At 40.0% G+C, this 19,658-nt stretch overlaps 1 protein-coding gene across 1 annotated transcript in view; it reads right to left on the reverse strand.

The window, feature by feature from the left end:
* Positions 1–764: 764 nt before the first annotated feature.
* The window catches only part of NCOA1 (nuclear receptor coactivator 1), a 224,037-nt gene continuing 205,143 nt past the window's right edge, over positions 765–19,658 (reverse strand). Inside the window, exons 19-22 of the mRNA XM_011972701.1 lie at positions 19,105–19,276; positions 13,160–13,343; positions 8,605–8,694; positions 765–3,140 (exon numbers count right to left, since the gene is read on the reverse strand). Coding sequence (XP_011828091.1) covers positions 2,970–3,140; positions 8,605–8,694; positions 13,160–13,343; positions 19,105–19,276 — 617 coding nt within the window. The 3' untranslated portion in view covers positions 765–2,969. The remainder of the gene's footprint in view (positions 3,141–8,604; positions 8,695–13,159; positions 13,344–19,104; positions 19,277–19,658) is intronic.

Raw genomic sequence — 19,658 nt, forward strand, 5'->3', positions numbered from 1 at the left:
TGCTAACCCCAAGATAAGCCCGCTCTGGCTAGAAAGACATCAGCCCCAAGATAACTTCCCCTCCGCCCAGACATTCCGACCCCGCCATAAAACTTCTCCCTCACATAGAAACATTCCAAGCTTGTGATAAGCCCCTTCACCCTAAAACCAATGTATACTCTTACTCTGTAAGAGAAAGCACTCCTGATGGAAATCAGCCAGAAGCCCCTCTCAGGTTTATTTTCTCTAAAATAAATCTGTCTTTAACTGTTGAGCTGCATTTCTTTCCTCTGTAACTCTTACACCCTAGTCCTACTTAGCCAAGTTGATGGATTTAGGATGCTTTAAAAACAAACAACAGGCCCTAATTCCTATAAAATGCATTCTCACATTGAAGGAGACTCTTCAAGTAAGACAACACCGATTATTGATAAATGTTGATATATTAAAAAAACAAAACAAAACAAAACAATAATTGATAGAGACATGGCATCTATGGCCATGAAGTGTTGCCTGGACCAGATCTTCTGAGTTAAGAAACATCAGGCCTAGAAGTCTTTAATCATCAGACAATGTCACAGTTAGAACCCCTCAAGGCCTGCTATCATGACTTCAGTTTGACCTTCTCAAATTTCAATGGTCTAGCTCAAATTAGGATGACTTTGAGGATCTTTGGCTTCAGGGATGCTTTATTAACCTTTTATAATACTCTAGTTAATTTGGGCTTTGGCGATTTCTGCAGAATATACATTTCATTTCTTCCCTGTAAATGAAGAGGCAACCCATGAGGTTGTTAAACAAATTCTATTCAGTAGCTGGGAAAGTGAATTTCCTGTGGAATGACAGGAATTACATAGAAGCAAGCAATTTTATTTTCCTCAAATGTAGCAATAATTTTAATCTGTACATACATAAAACAAACAGTGCAATTATAAAACCTTGAAGGTGACATGCATATTTTAAGGTGCAGTTGGGATGGGGGAGGATGTTAGCATCTCCAATTTTCCTTACCACTTTTTTTTTCTAGTTCCTTATGCAAAAGCACTGAGTCAGGAAACTTCATCTGGAATGCTGAAGTTAAAGGTGAACTTCCTGCAGTCTGCGCGTCTAAATATCACCAACAAAATGGAAATGACCTCCTAGAGCAGTTTGGTAGGGACTAGATAATATGGCTGGCTTTCAAGCTGGAAATGAATGAAATCAGGGATGCATTTTCTGAAAAACTAAAGGAGATAATGTTTGTAACTGAGTGTCCTATTTCTGTTTCATAGTTGCTAACCACATGAGCCCTTCCACCAATCTTTTTATTCGGTATAGTTTCTGAATAGATGCTGTTCAGTGGAGTTATTTGTAACTAGGGGTGATGAGATGCAGAAGGAAGGACCTGGAGAAATGGCTTCTTCCTTGAAGTCTGAGTCCATGCTCCTCTTCCACTGTTCTTATGGCCTTTTCTCTGCCATGGAGGCAGAGGTAGCTGGTGCAGAATGTCAGGTGCTGTCATCATTCACAGGCCCAGGAATGCAGACAAAGGTCAGTGATGGGGGTCTACCTTTGCTTCTTCCACAATACCTTTCTCAAGCTTTCCTGGCTTTGCAGCAGAACTTCTAGAACTAGAAAGTCAGTTCAGTGGGTTCTTGACTCAGAGGCCAGGATGAGATGGGATGTGGCAGAGTGACAAGACACAAAGGGAAAATATGGTACCAATTAGCCTCAGAGCAGGATAGAGAAATTTATATTTGCACTGATGAAAATTCAAATTCCCAAAGTCAATCTAAAAAATGAAGATTTCCTTTGAGTATTAATTTTTTCTCTGTACAAGTAGCCTGTGCACTTCTGTTCAGATGATCCCAGGGACACTCTAGGGCAGTATGCTCTAGATCAGCTGGAACAGCTCTTTCTGGCAGTGACATTTTGATTTGAACCCCAAAGTAAATCCATACATGGCATCACAGTTATTAAAATAATGAAATATTACTAACCAAATGTAACTGCAATTCAATCAATGTTATATTTCACACACAAATTTAGAAAAATCAAGAGTATAATAAAAGCATAAAATTAAACAGAAGGAAATCAATTTCTACAAGAAATCAAATATATTTACAATGAGATTTAAAGGGAAAAATAAGCTACTTGGATCATAAATTTAATTTTATTTTAAATAACTTTAGCCTACCTCAGCTGTTAATACAATAAAAGCAGAAAAAACAGGCTGCCTTTTATTTTCCAGATTTAATCAGAATATTGTATCTACAATAATTGACAGAACTCACTTCTTGTCCTTCACCCATCTCATCAAAAATTATTGCATTTTCCCCCAAACTGTATTTTTTGGATTCCTCTGTGAATATACTAATTTCGCCCTCTTTCCTGGAGGCATCTTGGTTTAAATCCATCTTTAAAAAAAGGAGAAGGGGTACATATGTGGAGGCAAAATACTCTCTTGAAGCCAACAGATACAGAGTTGCTAGAGAAGCTGATTGTACACACAAGCTGCCTGGGATTGGGATGGGGAGGGCTGCTGATTTCGAGACACGTGACAGCCTTTGGTGGACGGGCACAGGCAAAGCCCCACAGGCCCTTCTTCCTGGGCAGGGCTGGGACTGAGCGGCGGAGGCGGAGCTTCATCTTCTTCTTGGAACTTGTCGTTTTGGTTCTCCTCCAAAAGCCTTCATCCAGATAAGAAGCCAATGACTGATTATAAAAATAAGAATAATTAAATTTGGCTCAAGAAATAGATTGTCCAACTGTTCTGCCTTGGTATTTTTTCAATATCCAAGGCCTTTACAAAGAAAGAAACAAAAACATCTTTCAATCTCCCGACAAAAGCAAACTCCTGTTTTTTTTTTTTTTTTTTTTTTTTTTGCTCCAAATGCTACGACCTGAAGAATGGCTGCAGATTGAGATATCAAAAATCTCAGAAAAATATATAATATATTTGTATATCTCTGTATGTCTATTATTTAAATTTCACATTCCTTTAAAAGTGGTTATTCAGTCAGTAGCTGCTGAAGGAGGCTCTTCTGCTGGGCCTGGGGGGTCTGTGGTCCTGACGTGGGCTTTTGAGTTCCCAGTGGACCAGGCTGGTTCAGGTAAGGGTCCCCGCCTACCAGATTCACTGTACACTGGACGTCAGCAAACACCTGAACCTGTTGCACCTGCTGGAACACAAATAAAAGATGTGTTTAGACAGAAGGGTCTGCCCCCCCGGCTTATGAGTGGGTACTACTTGAAGTGGAAACTCACTAGAGCATTCCTCTAGTCTGTAGTCACCACAGAGAAGAACTCTTCTGTCTTCTTGTCCTACAAAAAGAAAATCGCTGCACTCATTTTGCTCAGGGTTCTGGAAAGTTCACACTTTAAAAATAAAATCAAAATTGGAATGGTCACGCCTCCTATAGGGTTGCCATCAATACTGAAAGTGAGTATCATTGCTAATGTTGCCAAGATTGGGAGAAGCCCAGTTTCAGAGTCTGGGTATCCAGTGATAGGTTTTAAAAAATACGTGGTATTTAGAAAACTGGTTTAAAACCATTCTATGGATGATTTCAGTAGGATAGAAAATCTTTATGACGTCACTGAAAAATTAAGGGCTTTCAACCAGTATTAGCAAAACGAAACCACAACTCAATAGGACATCAGCATCTAAGGTTAATGTCCAAAGATTTTTTAGTATTTAAATATAAACTATTACACAGCTCTTTCACATATTGGCTTTAGAATAACAGCAAATTATCATTAGAACAATTTTATATTTGACTTTTTTCCCGACAGACAATCCATTTAAACACATGAGCTAAAAATAACAGTACGTCCACTAGCCTTGAGAACAGTGTGAATTTTCCCTTCACTACTTTCAGTAACAATACACTTATTCCTTAAAAATGTCTAAAGTTGCACAGTTCTAGCATATTCTATTGGGAAAACAAAGCTAGAAGTTAGTCTTTACCAACCAGCCTTATTAAAAAGTTGTTCGTAGAACTGATTAAGGCTAATACCACACTTGTGAATGTTCCAGACCAGGAATGGAGATGCCTTCTAAGGCATCTAAGTGTCTCAAACTTTTTGATAAACTTGTGTCTCCTGTTTGATAGGTCATAAAGTAGTTTAGATTAGTGGTGTATTTTTTTTTTTTGGTCATTTATCACTAATTCATGCTAGTTACACCCAGCTTTTTTGAAAACTTTTCTATCCTAATTGAATAAAAGTTGTTTTCCATCAACCTTCATTAGCCAAATGTCAAATGTCGTATGCATCAAATTTGGACATCAGTCTATCCCCTGGTCTCCTATCCTCTTAATCCATTTACAGCTCCACTTTCCTCCCTCTCAGATGAGGCAGACAGCTCCCAAGCTGAGCTTTCCTAGTGCCTAAGGAATCAAATCTCTAGTTAGATTTGCACTGCTTTTCTCTCCTTCTCTTCCCCTTTCCCTAGTTTCCCAAATGTGGCCTCTAGTCCCTATATGCTCCCATTTGTTACTGCCTCCTCTGGGCTCTTTCTCTTGTGTCTATAACACACCAACGCACCCAGTCTGCTCTCCAGCTGCCTCTGTGCCCTCGCCCTGCCTTTGTGGTCTGTAACGTCTCATCTGACTCTTTCCTTCTAGAGCTTCACCAGGCCTTCCTCTCTTCCTAGGTCAACGATCCCCCTGCCAGTCCTCTTCCCGCTCCTCTGTTCTCTGGGTTCTCTTCCTGTTCTCTCCTGTCTTACCTCCTCCTGCCATCCCTCTTCCCACTCCTCTGTTCTTTGGGTTCTCTTCTTGTTCCCTCCTGCCTTACCTCCTCCCCATTCTATCCCAGTTCTGCAGTACAGCTAGTCCCGTTACTCCTCCAGTCCTCTTCTCCTCATCTTTTTCTTCTCCCTTTCTGTACATGTGTCTTTCTATTTCTGTCTAACTCCCCAGCTGCTGTCTGGTAAATACAAAAACACTGGAGCAAGTAGAGATTTCATGACTGGCCACAACAGAAAGAAAATTCTACCACTGAAACTTCACATGATCACAAACTATAGTTCTTTTTTAGGCATTGATTTTAAAAAAAGTCAACAGATAAAATTTCATGTTTATGTTTCTACATATGAAACACTGGGGCAGAGCATAAGGTGTTTTTGTACCCAAATTCTTAAAAAGTTCTTGATAAAGGCATGATGAAACAAACTAGAAAGTTCTGCTTCTTTAAAAATACAACTTTTAAAAAGATAGCCTAGGGTGGGCATGGAGGCTCATGCCTCTAATTCTAGCACTTTGGGAGGCTGAGGCAGGAGGATCACTTGAGGCCAGCAGTTTGAGACCAGCCTGGGCAACATAGTGAGACCCATCTCTACAAAAAATTAAAAAAAATTAGCTGGGCGTGGTAGTGTGTGCCTGTAGTCCCAGCTGCTGAGGAGGCTGAGGTGGGGGGATCACTTGAGCCTGGGAGATTAGGGCTGCAGTGAGCTGTGAAGGTGCCACTGTACTCTAGCCTGGGCAACAGAGTAAGACCTTGTCTCAAATAAATTAAAAAAGTGTATTGGCCGGGCACGGTGGCTCACGCCTATAATCCCAGCACTCTGGGAGGCTGAGGCGGGCAGATCACCTGAGGTCAGGTGTTCAAGACCAGCCTGACCAACATGGTGAAACCCCGTCTCTACTAAAAATATACAAAAATTAGCTGGGTGTGGTGGCAGACGCCTGTAATCCTAGCTACTTGGGAGGCTGAGGCTGGAGATCACTTGAACCTGGGAGGCGGAGATTGCAGTGAGCCGAGATCGCGCCACTGCATTCCAGCCTGGGCAACGACAAAGCAAGACTCCATCTCAAAAAAAAAAAAAAAAAAAAAAAAAAAAAGTGTATTATTGAAATTAGAGAAAACTGAAAAGACTAAACAAACTCTAAAACCCATTTCAGCCACTTTAAACTATTGCTTAAAAGGGGGTGTCTTAGACCAGTCCACAAAGGACTTCTTAATATTTGTCATGACTTCTCTGATAGGCAAAGTGTGACACAAAAGAAGCTTCAGTTCTTCCAGGTGAGAAGATTGATGTGAAAGCTGAGTCCTAACCTCTGAAGATTTTCTGGCATAAGTTTTACTTCAGTTGAAATACTGTTTCAGGGCAGGGCTTTGGGACTTTAAAACATGGTCGTTTGGGTGTAACTAATTTGTCAAGCTGCCCAGTAATGTCTCTGTGGGTTTGAGGCTTTCACAAACACCTGGTGAATGAAGACTCTTCATTCCTCGATCTTTTTTTTTTGTGAGACGGAGTCTCGCTCTGTCGCCCAGGCTGGAGTGCAGTGGCACAATCTAGGCTCACTTCCAGCTCCGCTTCCCGGGTTCACGCCATTCTCCTGCCTCAGCCTCCGAGTAGCTGGGACTACAGGTGCCCGCCACCACACCTGGCTAATTTTTTTTTGTATTTTTAGTAGAGATGGGGTTTCACCATGTTAGCCAGGATGGTCTCGATCTCCTGACCTTGTGATCTGCCTGCCTCGGCCTCCCAAAGTGTGCTAGGATTACAGGCATGAGCCACAGCGCCCAGCTCCCAGATCTTAAAATGCCTTCTCTCTTCTTTTTCTTTTCTTTTTTTTTGAGTCGAAGTCTCCCTCTGTCACCCAGGCTGGAGTGCAGTGGTGTGATCTTGGCTCACTGCAACCTCTGCCTGCAGGTTCAAGTGATTCTCCCGCCTCAACTTCCTGAATAGCTGGGACTGCAGGTGCCCACCACCAAGCCTGGCTGATTTTTGTATTTTTAGACAGGGTTTCTCTATGTTGGCCAGGCTGGTCTCAAACTCCTGACCTCAAATGATTTGCCTGCCTCAGCCTTCCAAAGTGCTGGAATTACAAGTGTGAGCCACCGCACCCGGCCAAAATGCCTTCTCTTTACCTTGAGAGGACTCAGGTCCTATTTCCTAATGCTTAGACTGTGAACCCAGTCTTCTAATCTTTGTCCTTCTCAACTGGCCAATACATCTTCCTTCACCTTCTTCCCAAGATGAAGTCTACGCTAGGACTTCTATTGATGTTCCCTTTCAGGGATGACTCTTCTGTCCACAGGGTTGAATCCAAATCCCTTAGTTTAGCATTCAAGGCCTCTGGAAATTTTCCCCAAGCCACTTTACCAATTTTAATTCCTATGAATAGTTATGATAAACCCTTTACCTTTAGTTGATTTGGTTTCCCAGGACTATGCTAAGATATTACTATTTCCCTGTTTCTGTGGCCTCTACTTCCAGTTCCTTCTACTTCTCAATCTACGTCTGCACCAGCCTCCAACAACTACCATATCCTTTTCCTTCTCTCTGCCTTGGTAACTGTCCTTCAAGGCTCAGTTCAGCTCTATCTCTTGCAAAAATGCTCTTCTGACCATCTCAGCAATTTCTCCTTTCTTTGAATGCTTATGCTTCATTACCTGTAACAAATTTAATAATCTGCCTTCTTTGGTTAAGTGACAGTTTATGTGCATATATTGATGTGTTTTATCTTTCAGGAGTCCCTAACTGGTATGGCAGAAACAGTGTGGACTCTGGCAGTAGAAAGACCTGGGTTTGAACCTCAGCTCTTCCTCTTTCTAACACTGTGAATGGTACATGTAGTTAAACCTCTTCATGTTCAGTTTCTTCATCTGTGAAGAAAAGGAATACTACCTTGTTCATAGGGTTACAGTGAGGCTTAAATGAGATAATGCATACAGTGCATAGCACAGTGCCTGGCAAACCACAAGCATTTCACAAATGAAGTTTCCTTTCCTCACTTCTCCCCACAGTTCACCTAATGCTGATGGAACATATATTATGTGTCTTCCTATTGCCATCTGTGGCATAATCCCTGTGTTAAAAATGTTTATTAAGAGACTAAAGTTCGGCCTGGCGTGGTAGATCATCTTAGGTCAGGAGTTCGAGACCAGCCTGGTCAAAATGGTGAAAACCCGTCTCTACTGAAAATACAAAAAATTAGCCGGGCATGGTGGCGGGTGCCTATAATCCCAGCTACTTGGGAGGCTGAGGCAGGAGAATCGATTGAACTCAGGGGGCAGAGGTTGCAGTGAGCCAACATCACGCCACTTCACTCCAGCCTGGGCAAAAGAGCAAAACTCCGTCTCAAAAAAAAAAAAAAAAAAGAGAGAGAGACAGAGACTAAAGTTCAACCAAAGTTACAAAAGTGAATTAAGCCCTTCCTCCAAAATTTCTAAATTAGGTTAATATAGGAAAGTGGCCACCCTTGCTGTTCATGCTGTTTTGAAACATACTTCTTAGGAGGTGAAGTATACAGCAGGCACTCTGTTTTGTCTGAATTTACTGAGATCTTCTGAGGTACTCTGATTACAGATGAGTTTTTAGCACTGTGCTTATTTACAAAATAACAATTAGTGGCCATCATTTGTGATCACTTTATCCTAAGCACTGAGTTAAACCATCTGAACTGATCTCATTGAATCCTCTCAACAATCCTATAAGCAGGTGTCATGTTAGTTCTGTGGTTATACAGCAGCTCAGGAAAGCTCCATAACATGCCCAGGACGACACGGCTAAGAACAGAGCCAGGACTCACATCCAGGTCTGACTCCCAAGGTCAGGCTCTTAATGATGCTACACAATCCTCTGTGTATCTAGAGTACATTTGACAGCTCTGGGCTTAGAATTTCCTTACTGACCTGGGTTCCATCTGCTTCTGTTTTGAGAAGGTCAGTAGATGAGAGCTGGTTGCAGTAGAGGCCTGTGTGTCTCAGTGCGGGATCGTTTATCTATTAAAGATAAATATAAGATCAAATTACAAGCTAGTTGTTTAAGCTGAAAACTAAATTCTTCAATGAAAAACAATCTCACTGACAGAAAAGTAAGAGCAGCACAGCAAAAATGAAAAGCTTAGCAATTAACTGTGTTGTTACAAGTCAGGATGGTAGTTCCCCATGTCGGGGTGGAGAGTGTGTAAGGGACACAAGGAGAACCTCTGGAGTACTGATGACATTCTGTTTCTTGATCTGAGTGGTACTCAGGTGTGTTCACTTTGTGAAAATCCATTGAGTTGTACACTTTTCTCTATATTCTCATATATGATACTTTAATAAAAAGTTAATTCACACATACATATGTTAATTAGTGATAGACTCACACTTTGGTCAAGATTTAGTAACAGGGATCAGACTTATCCTCCTGCCTCAATCAGCTAAAAAAACAGACAAAACATGTGAAACAAAGGCACTTAAGACATTAGACAAAGGCAATGAAGGACAGTGATCAGCAGTCCCTACTGTGGCAACTGCCCAGCCTATTGCCTGGAGCGTACTTCCGGCTGTATCATGGAGAAAGGGAACCCAGGCAGCGGCTGGCAGGCTCCCTGAGTTAAGGGGATGCAGCTAGAATCCTCAGAGCAGAATATCAGAGAGAGTTCTGGAATAGATCTGCAGTGGCTCTCAAGTCTGCAGCCCAGTACTAATCAGCTTATAGAGGCAGGGGAAAGAATCACCTGAATAGATGACACGGAACAATTCCCGAAGTCCCCACAGGGCTGGGAATAGGCCCTGATTTCACCCCCCAGAGTGGAAAACATCATAATTCATGTAGTATCATATAGCATATTAGAATAGCTTTACCTTGGTGGTAAGGTTACAATTAGTCCTAGAAAAAATACTGCTTTGGTCACAGTAAACAAAAAAGCAAGGATCAAACTTTCCAAGTAATCTAACCATTTCCCAGAACAAAGCTCAAGAGTATTTGTAGGAATATAAACAAGGTAAAATTCATCTGGCATCCAATAAAAAATTACCAGGCATGCAAAGACGCAGAAAAATATGATGCATAATGAAAAGGAAAGTCAACTGAAATCAATTCAAAAATGATGCTGATAATAGAACTGATAGGTGAGAAATATCAGGACATTTACTGTAACAACCATATTCCATTTGTTTAAGAAACAAGAGGAAAGACTGAACAGATATGAAAAATATGTTGGAGTTATGGAAGATATAAGAAGGATCCAAATATGACTGCTACATATGAAAACTGCTGTGTCTGAGATGAAAAATACACTGGATAAACAGATTAGATACTGCAAAAGAAAAAATTAGTGGACCTGAAGCTACAGTAATATAAATGTTCTAAAATCAAAGAAAAAAATAACTGAACCTCATCCCACTGCCCCCCAAACCTAGAGAATCAGTGAATGTGAGACAATTTCAAGTGTCCTATTATACACGCAATTGAAGTCTCTGAAGGAGAGGAGTGAGGATGGTGACAAAAATTATTTGAAGAAATAATGATCAATATTTTCCAAAATTTGGCTGGGTGTGGTGGCTCACGCCTATAATCCCAGCACTTTGGCAGGCCGAGGTGGGTGGATCATCTTGGGTCAGGGGTTTGAGACCAGTCTGGCCAACATGGCAAAGTCCCATCTCTACTAAAAATATAAAAATTAGCTGGGTGTGGTGGTGCACCCCTGTAGTCCCAGCTACTCAGAACGCTAAGGCAGGAGAACTGCTTGAACCCAGGAGGTGGAGGTTGCAGTGAGTGGAGACTGAGCCACTGCACTCCAGCCTGGGTGATGGAGTGAGACTCTGTCTCAAAAAAACCACAAAAAACCAAAAAATGACAACAAAAATTTTTTCCAAAATTTAGTGAAAATTATATGGTCATGAATCAAGAAGCTCAATGAACCCCAAGAATAAGAAATATAAACAAAATACACCAAAGCATATCATAAGCAAATTACTTAGAACCAGTGGGGGAGAGAAAAATCTTAAAAATCAGCTAGACAGGGAAAAACATCAATCATATATGGAAGAACAAAGATAAAATGACAGCAGATATCTCATCAGCAATACTGTAGTGGACCAACATCTTTAAAGTACTGAAAGCTGAAACTGCCAAGCTAGAGTTTAGGGAAAAGAACATTCAAAGATGAAGGTGAAAGACTTTTTCAGACATAGAAAAGCTCATTAGCTGCAGGCCTGCACTATAAAAATGTTAAAGCAAGGCCGGGTGCGGTGGCTCACACCTTTGGGAGGCTGAGGCAGGCGGAACATGATGTCAGGAGATTGAGACCATCCTGGCTAACACAGTGAAACCCCATCTCTACTAAAAATACACACAAAAAAATTAGCCAGGCGTGATGGCAGGCACCTGTAGTCCCAGCTACTTGGGAGGCTGGGGCAGGAGAATCGGTTGAATCTGGGAGGTGGAGGTTGCAGTGAGCTGAGATCACGCCCCTGCACTCCAGCCTGGGCTAAAGAGCGAGACTCCATCTCAAAAAAAAAAAAAGAAAAGTTAAAGCAAGACCCTCAGGCAGAAGGAAAATAATACCAAATGGAAATTTAGAACTACAAAAAGGAACGCAGAAAATTGAAAGTGGTGACTATGTGGGTAAATATAAAAAAAGGTTTTATTTAAAGTTTCTTTAGTCAATTATAGTTTATAATTAATTTATAAATTTGTAAGTAGAATTTATAAATTTATAATTTATAATTGACTAAAGAAAAAATAATAAACTGCAGGGAATAGAACATATATAGATATAATATGTATGATGACAGTAGCACAGGAGGGACAAAATAGAAATAAACTGTAATGAGGTGCTATACATTATATACCCCTCTCTACATTATATTATACCTCTATACATACATATATTACATCACCTCATGTATAGAGGTGTATATTATATCACTTGAAGATAAAAAGGGTAATCAGTGTTTATATATTTTTATGATTTGCTATAAATGATGGCTGCATGGTAACAGTCTACTTACTATGGTGTACTATGTGGTTACCGATATGAATAACGAGAATAGCAACTATAGGGAGTTATTCCAATAATCTTAAATATCGTTTTGAATTTAGTCATTCTCTTCTAAAAATCTGTAAGAGGCTCCAGGATAAATTCCACACACTTAGATGGCATGAAACATATCCAAAAAGCTTACCACATTACTTCTCTAAATATAACACAAATATCCCCTTAACATTAATTAGGCTTTCAACCCCTATCCTGCCTAGGTCATGCTGTGATAACCAATCTTGAATGTTTTTTTTCTATTCTGTTTAGGCAACTTTTTCATAATGGCTTTTTTGATCAGGGCTTTTTTCTTTTAAGCCCTCAGTAGTCAACTGTGCATACACTCCTCATCTGACAGAAACACGTATGACCCATCTCTTAACACACTTGTTTTGTCCTATGATTAAAATGCCCCTTTGTTCATGTTGTGTCTTCTCCAACTTGTACATATGCATGTACAAGGCTATCTTTGTACACAGTAAGTACTGAATAAATGCTTACTGAATTAAAAAAGGTAGAAATGAAGAAAATGTGTTCAAAATATAAAGGAGTATTCCAAGACAATATATTACATGTACTGTTTTTTTGTTTGTTTGTTTTTGTTTGAGACAGAGTCTTGCTCTGTTGCCCAGGCTGGAGTGCAGTGGCGCAATCTCAGCCCACTGCATCTCTGCCTCCCGGGTTCAAGCAATTCTCATGCCTCAGCCTCCCGAGTAGCTGGGATTACAGGTGCATGCCACCATGCACAGCTAATTTTTTTTTTTTTTTTTTTTAGTAGAGATGGGGTTTCACCGTGTTGGCCAGGCTGGTCTCAAACTCCTGACCTTGTGATCCATCTGCCTTGGCCTCCCAAAGTGCTGGGATTATAGGCATGAGCCACCACGTCCAGCCATGTACTGTTTAATAAATCTAAAAAACTAAAAATCTCATGAAACTAAAATCTTATTTATAAAGTCTGTCAAGGCCCAGGAGTAGTGGCTCACACCTGTAATCCCAGCACTTTGGGAGGCTGGGATAAGAGGATCGCTTGAGCCCAGGAGTTCAAGACCAGCCTGGGCAACATAGTGAGACCTTGTTTCTGCAAATAGTAAAAAAGTTAGTTGGGCAGGGTGGCATGTGCCTGCAGTCCCAGCTACTTAGGAGTCTGAGGTAGGAGGATCCCTTGAGTCTGGGCAGTCAAGGCTGCAGTGAGCTATAATTGAACCACTGTACTCCAGCTTGGGTGACAAAGTGAGATCCCATCTCAAAAAAAAAAAAAAAAAAAGTCTGTCAAAAATTTTCATTGTATATCTTAAGAGCCAGTAATTATTAAAAGTTAGTGGGAAAGAATAAATAAAGAAGTGTGGCTGTTTCTGATGAGTAACTGTCAACATACCTGATTTTCCTCAGAATAATGAACTGTGATATAGTGTGGCAAGTGTGCCAGCTGTGCCACTTACCTGCTCAGGGCACACAGTGTTCATTCCTGGCATCTGCAAAGAGCTCATCTGCATCTGGGCCATCATTGGGTTCATGTTCTGAACATTCGTATTTCCACCTGCCATGGAAACGGTGATGCTCATGTTGTTGTATACTCCTGGCTGTGCAGGTGTGGGCTGGTTCTGGACAGCTTGACTGAACACACTGTAAACTCAAAAACAATCCAGATTACATCCACTGATCATGAACAAGGGATAATGTGACTAGATCCTGTTTCCAAATAAAATATGTTACATCTGTAAATTGCAAGCATGACTGTATCTTCTTAAAATATATAAAAATTAATATAATTCAGATACATTCTGAAGTCTACAAAAGGGATTAAATAACTGAAAAGAACTCATTTTAAGTAACAATTATCTGGCATAATATCAGAGATGATAGGCTGCAATCATGTAAATAATTAACAAAGGAAGTTTTCCATGTAAGTAAATCTTCTAGGTAACTGACATTTACCTATCTAAACAGAGAATGTCCTATTTGAGCAAAGTGTCTGGCATATATATATATGGATCTTCAACAAATGCTCACTGAATGAATTAGCACAGGAATGAATGATTCAAAGACAGCATCCTTATATTGTATTTGCTTGTATAGCCTCTTAGACTTAATACTTCAGGGGAATGATGGTATCTTGTTCCACTTATTTCTTGTCTCTATTAACACGTGACATATAGCAGGCACTCAGTAAATACCTGATGAATAAATGAAGTATGGCATGGGTTATTATTTGGTGCTGTCAAATGGTGCAGTTCAGATTGTTTCCTACTAATTGGTTTTATTGTATCTGTGCCAGTGAAGTGGCATAAATTTTTTGAAGTGTAGCGCAGAGATAATCTACAAGAGAATACCCTGGGACTCATTGACAATCAAGACTCTCAGGTTTTACTCAAACCCTGGTGAATCACATTTTCCAGGGGTGAGTATAGAAAGATCCATCTTTAACTACTCAGGCACACTAAAATTTGAGAGCCTTTATTCAATATCCTAGCTTGTTGTCACTTCTCAATGTTTTAGCTTGTGGTCGCTTTCAATATGCTACAAATTAAGAGGAAACCAGATGTATATAACCAAATGTTTTTAGGTGGCAAATTCAATCCTTTTAAAGACTTCCAAGGTCTTACCAGGCCTGAACATAGCTTCATGTCTTTTCTAGGAAGAAAAATACGTAAGCACTTATGTTTTTCAGAGAGCCTGTTTTATTGACTTCCTTCTTCACGGCCAAGTTCTGGACTGTTGTTATGCCAAAGATCTCAACTGTAAAATCAGTCTCTATTAGGAAGTAGAATAGTAAGCAATAAACTCCACGTAAATTCAACTTGACACTTTGTATTTGAACCCTGAAAATTTTCAGTGATACAGACATACAAATCTAAAGGATAATGATATTAATTCTGTCTTTCCTAAGTTCTATAAACACCAAATATTTTATGATTATATATTAATTGTTAACAATAAACTGCTGGTAAAATTCCACCTATTTTAATGTTAATTCTATAGAATTTGATTTTAAAAATAATTTTCCCCATCAATAGTTTATCTATTCCTTGCCAGCTCTTAGTGTTAAGAAGGATATACTGACATTTACAGTTTCTAGTAGACTAAGGTAATCATACTGCATTGACAGGCCAAGAAACAGCCTATTTATCATGTCTGAAGAAAAGTACAGAATTTTCCCCCAAGTAATTATAAAACACAGATGCCCACAGAAAATTATATGCCTAGGAAATAGTCAGTAATACACCTGTGGACCATTAATGTCTGCACAGTGTGTATGCTTGTGGGGCAGTGTTCCTACAACTAAAGGTGAGAAAAAAGCCTATTAATCTATGTCTATTGCCTTTTGTTTTCAGAGACGGAGTTTTACTCTTGTTGCCCAGGCTGGAGTGCAGTGGCGCAATCTTAGCTCACCGTAACCTCCGCCTCCCGGGTTCAAGCGATTCTCCTGCCTCAGTCTCCCAAGTAGCTAGGATTACAGGCATGCACCACCACACCCAGCTAATTTTTTATTTATTTATTTTTTTAGTAGAGGCAGGTTTTACCATGTTGGTCAGGCTGGTCTCAAACTCCTGACCTCAGGTGATCCACCTGCCTCGGCCTCCCAAAGTGCTGGGATTACAGGCATTAGCCACTGCACCCAGCCTCTATGCCTATTTTCTAATGAGAACATTTCTGCCTAAGACAGTACTCATTTGTCAATTGATACATAAGTCACCACTGTGGAGGAGCAAAGCTATGTAAGTTAATGCATCTGGAAGCTTCAAGGACTGCAATGATGTCATACGTACGGAAAAAAATTTAGGGCTTAATATCCTTTCAAATTAATATTTGGGACTGTATATTAGTTTAAGTTCTTTCAAATTGCTCCTGCCAATAGTTCCATTTTGGCATCTTCCATTAAGGGAAGAAGACCAAGCTCTTCTGCAGCTGCAACCACTGTCCCAGGTCCTAGAAAGACATCTGGGTTCACTGGCACCTAAAGTCCAACACTCACAGGCCCTCTTCCTCACTCTGCTTTCCTGTCTGCTTTGTAGCAGCTATCACAGTTTTCTCAGGGTAGCACTAGGTCTTTGGTAGTCACTAAATGATGGGAAAAAGAGAAGGATGAATACTCTGACCCAGAGTGGGTTCCACAGATATTACAGGTATTAACAAGCAGGGGAGTCCCTGGTCTAATAAGTCTGAGAAACAAAAGGTTAAACAACAGGACTTCTTATCCTTTAAAATGCTAATAAGCAATGGGATTCTCCCATCAACCAGCCTTACACAGAAGCACTACCCAGTTCCAGGACACACACGTTTGTTTAACCATTTCTTTCTCTTGCCACCAGAGAGATAATGAAAAAGAATTACATTGTACTACCTCTGAACTCTATTACATCATTCTACTTAATGGTTCTCTGACCGTTTCATGTTTTGATTCTCTCTGAACTGCCCCCTCACCAACTAGATTCTTCGCTAATTGGCAGCAGGGGTTTTCAGTGTTCCTCATGGTATCTTGCGTTGTGTGACAGAGATAGTGAGCGGTCACCGTCTCCAGGTGATATACGCTAATACACAATGCTTATGTTGACTAATAAACTTCTGCATATGAACCAAATGAACAAGTGTGAGTGTTTCAAGAGTTGATGGTAACTGTTTTCTTTCCCAAATGATCTGGAAAGTCAAAGTTTGCAAAAACTACTAAAATACAACAAAAACCTACATCCATATTTGAATCTGAATCCAAGACATTGACTTAGGGAGTATTTGCACTCATTTATTCAACAGATGTAGATAAAGGGCCTCCCTATTCCAGACGATGGAGACACAGAAGTAATACAAAATACAGTCCTTGCTCTTATGATGCTCATATTCTAGATGGAGAAGAAAAATCACAAATAAATAGACTATCGCACAGTATGTCAAGTGTTAATCACTATGAAAAAAAAAAAAAGAATGGAAAGGAGGCGCCAGGGGTAGAAAATGCTATTATTTCATAAATGATGGCCAGGGAAGTGTAATAAGGTGACATTTAACGTCTGTTTCTAACAAAGTGACATTTAAGGAAAGACTTGAAGTGTGAGAGACAAACCATGTGGCCACTGAGGGAAGAACATTCCAGCAGAGAGATTAAAAAATGCAAACATCCTGAGTGTGCAGTGTACTTAGCACATCTGAGGAGCAGAAGGATAAAAGGAAGCCAGTGTGGCAGAGTGAGCAGTGAGAATAACAGATGGGATCAGAGAGGTATCCAGGAACAAGATGATGTGGGGTTTTACGGGCCCTATTCTGTATTTTGAGTAAGATGGGGTGCTACTGGATGAGTTGTGCGTAAAGGACTGACATACTTTGCCTCACGTTTTAAAAGCATGGCTCTGGCTACCATGTGGAGATTAAATGATGGTGCAACAAGGGTGGAAGCAGGAGAGGAAGCTACTGGAATGGCCCAGGGAAAAGATGATTGTGGCTTGCACTAAGGTGCACAAGTGGAATTGGTAAGAAGAGAGAGGTGTTAAGAAGCTGACATGATTTGCCGATGTGATGTGAGAAAGAGAAAGACTTTTCTTCTGGACAAGTGGAACATGGAGTTGTCATTTACTGAAATGGGAAAAAGTAACCCAGAGGAGCAGGTCTGGTGAAAATATCACTTTAGTTTTCATCATGTTAAGTGTGAGATGCCTATTAGATTTGTAAGTGGAGATATTGGTTGGGCAGCTGGATATACAGTATGGTGTTCAGGAAAGCCATCTGCACTGGAGGTTTAAATTTGGGAGTCAAATATAGAAACAGGCATTGACAATAGTAAGATGGGTGATGTAACCAAAGGAGGGAGTGGGTATGGGAAAGAGGTCCTAGAATCAACTCTGGGGCCCTCAAATGGAGGTCATGGAGATGAGAAAGATCCTAAAGGAGACTAAGTGATAGGAGGAGAGTCACTTTTCTCGAGAGAGTTGTTCTAGAAACCAAATGAAGAGCTTCAAGAAAGAATAATGCTCAAATATGTCAAATGCTACTGATGGGCATTGCTTTTGGCACTGAAGAGGACATTTAACTATCTTGACAAGAACACTTTTTTGTGGAATCATAGGAATGAAAGCCTGATTAGTTCAACAAGGAGTAGGAGTAGGGGAAGTGGATAGGGTATCATCTTTTAAGGAATTTAACTGTAAAGGGGAGCAGAGAAATAGGTTATTGAGACATGTCAGCATGACTGTTTTTTTTTTTCCCCAAGCCATATTTCGATGATTAGATGGAGGTACAAAGTAAGAGTTTAGTTGGATTTCATTAGGGAGAATTTTGCCAGGCATAAGTGCAACAGAGGGAGAGCTGGGCAAGGGAGTCAGAGTGCCTGTAAGGTAGTGATTATAATGATGGGTCACAAAATCCAGAGTGAGTTTAGGAAGTTGGGATTGGAATACATTAGGAGACTAAATTCCTCCTATATTACAGATACAGTTCCATTTCTACCTAATTTATACATGGTCTTCATTGAGACTTACACAGTTCTCTAACATGAAGATTTTCTCTCACCTTTCAATGAACTTTAGAAGAATATAGTCTTGTGTTTTCAACTTTAACTGCCTTACTTATTATGTTGTCAGATCAGACAGCTTCCCTGTCATTAGAGCTAAGACACAACCAAATTAAAATCCTTATAAAACTCAAAGTGATGTGTGAAAAGTTCAGCAGCCAGGATTTAGGGAAAAAAAAAAAGACTTTAGTGAGATAATTCTAAGCAAGATGGGTAAGTCAAGGTCACTAAAAATCTAGAGATTAAAAAGGGGTAAGCCTTAAAAACTTTTGTTATTGTTATAAAGTCTTTAAATACACCGGGAAAAGTGAAACTTGTGTGCCTACTACTCAGCTCTATTGAATTCTGACATTTGCCATTCTTGGTTTCAGATTTATAAGATTTTAAAGTGTTCTTATAAAGAAAAACTTTAAAAAGTACCCATTTCTATGTCTGTCCCAGGGAAGCTGTTACTGCTGTGAGCTCATCATATTCTGACATGTGCTCAGGTTAGGATGGAAAGGTTGGGGACACTAGATCTCTTTTCTGTACTGTTGGCACACACATTTGCCTTAGAAGTGACTTGATACTTATAAGATTTAAAAATCATTTTTCTTTGCTGATAATATAAAATTTAGTTCTTTCCATTATGCAAATGGAAGTAGCCAATAATCTTCTACTTAGCCTGTGAATACAATCAGCCCATGAAAACATGGCTGTTCTTATGTGGGGCTTTCTGTCTCCACATATAAAGAGGGAAACGTCATATAAATGTAACCATATGTGGCCTTTTGTGTCCGGCCTTCTTTCACTTTGCATAATGTTCCTGAGGTTCAACCATTGTAGCATTTATCAGTATCAGGGATTTATCACAGTATCAAGGATGCTCATATATAAAAACTGCCCCCTTACTTGTTTCCTATTGCTCCTTGCTGCCAGGCCTTCATGTCTGGTGACTGATACCCGGAGGCAGGCGGAGTTTGCTGGAGCAGAGAGCTCTGAGGAGGAGGGATTGGCATCGGCACCATGGAGCTCCCAGGGCTTAGAGATGGAGCAAAGCTGGCCTCACCTTGGGGAACCATTCCTGTAAATTGACACAAATTAATTTATGTTGATATACTATAAATTTATTAACCCCATAAATGAAAAAACCCGAAATGATCTGTCACAATATATTTACAAATAACTTTCTTATTTGCCTTGTTTTGTGTCAGGCAACATATTTACAAATATCGTATTCAACAGAGCATGGAAAAAATTTAGTATCTTAAACCAGGGCAAGAAATCTCAGCATAAACCAATAGATAAATAAATGTAAGTCTGGAATAATGCTTTCCATTCACTAAGATGTTGATTTGTGCAGCAGGATTGTATATGATCTGTTTCTGTTTTTTGCTTATATGAATTTTTAAGTGTAAAAATATGTATGAACATACATGATGAATTACTTGTGTAGTAAATTAAAC

Source organism: Mandrillus leucophaeus, unplaced genomic scaffold (assembly GCF_000951045.1).
Source record: "Mandrillus leucophaeus isolate KB7577 unplaced genomic scaffold, Mleu.le_1.0 Scaffold13, whole genome shotgun sequence".
NCBI lineage: Eukaryota > Metazoa > Chordata > Mammalia > Primates > Cercopithecidae > Mandrillus > Mandrillus leucophaeus.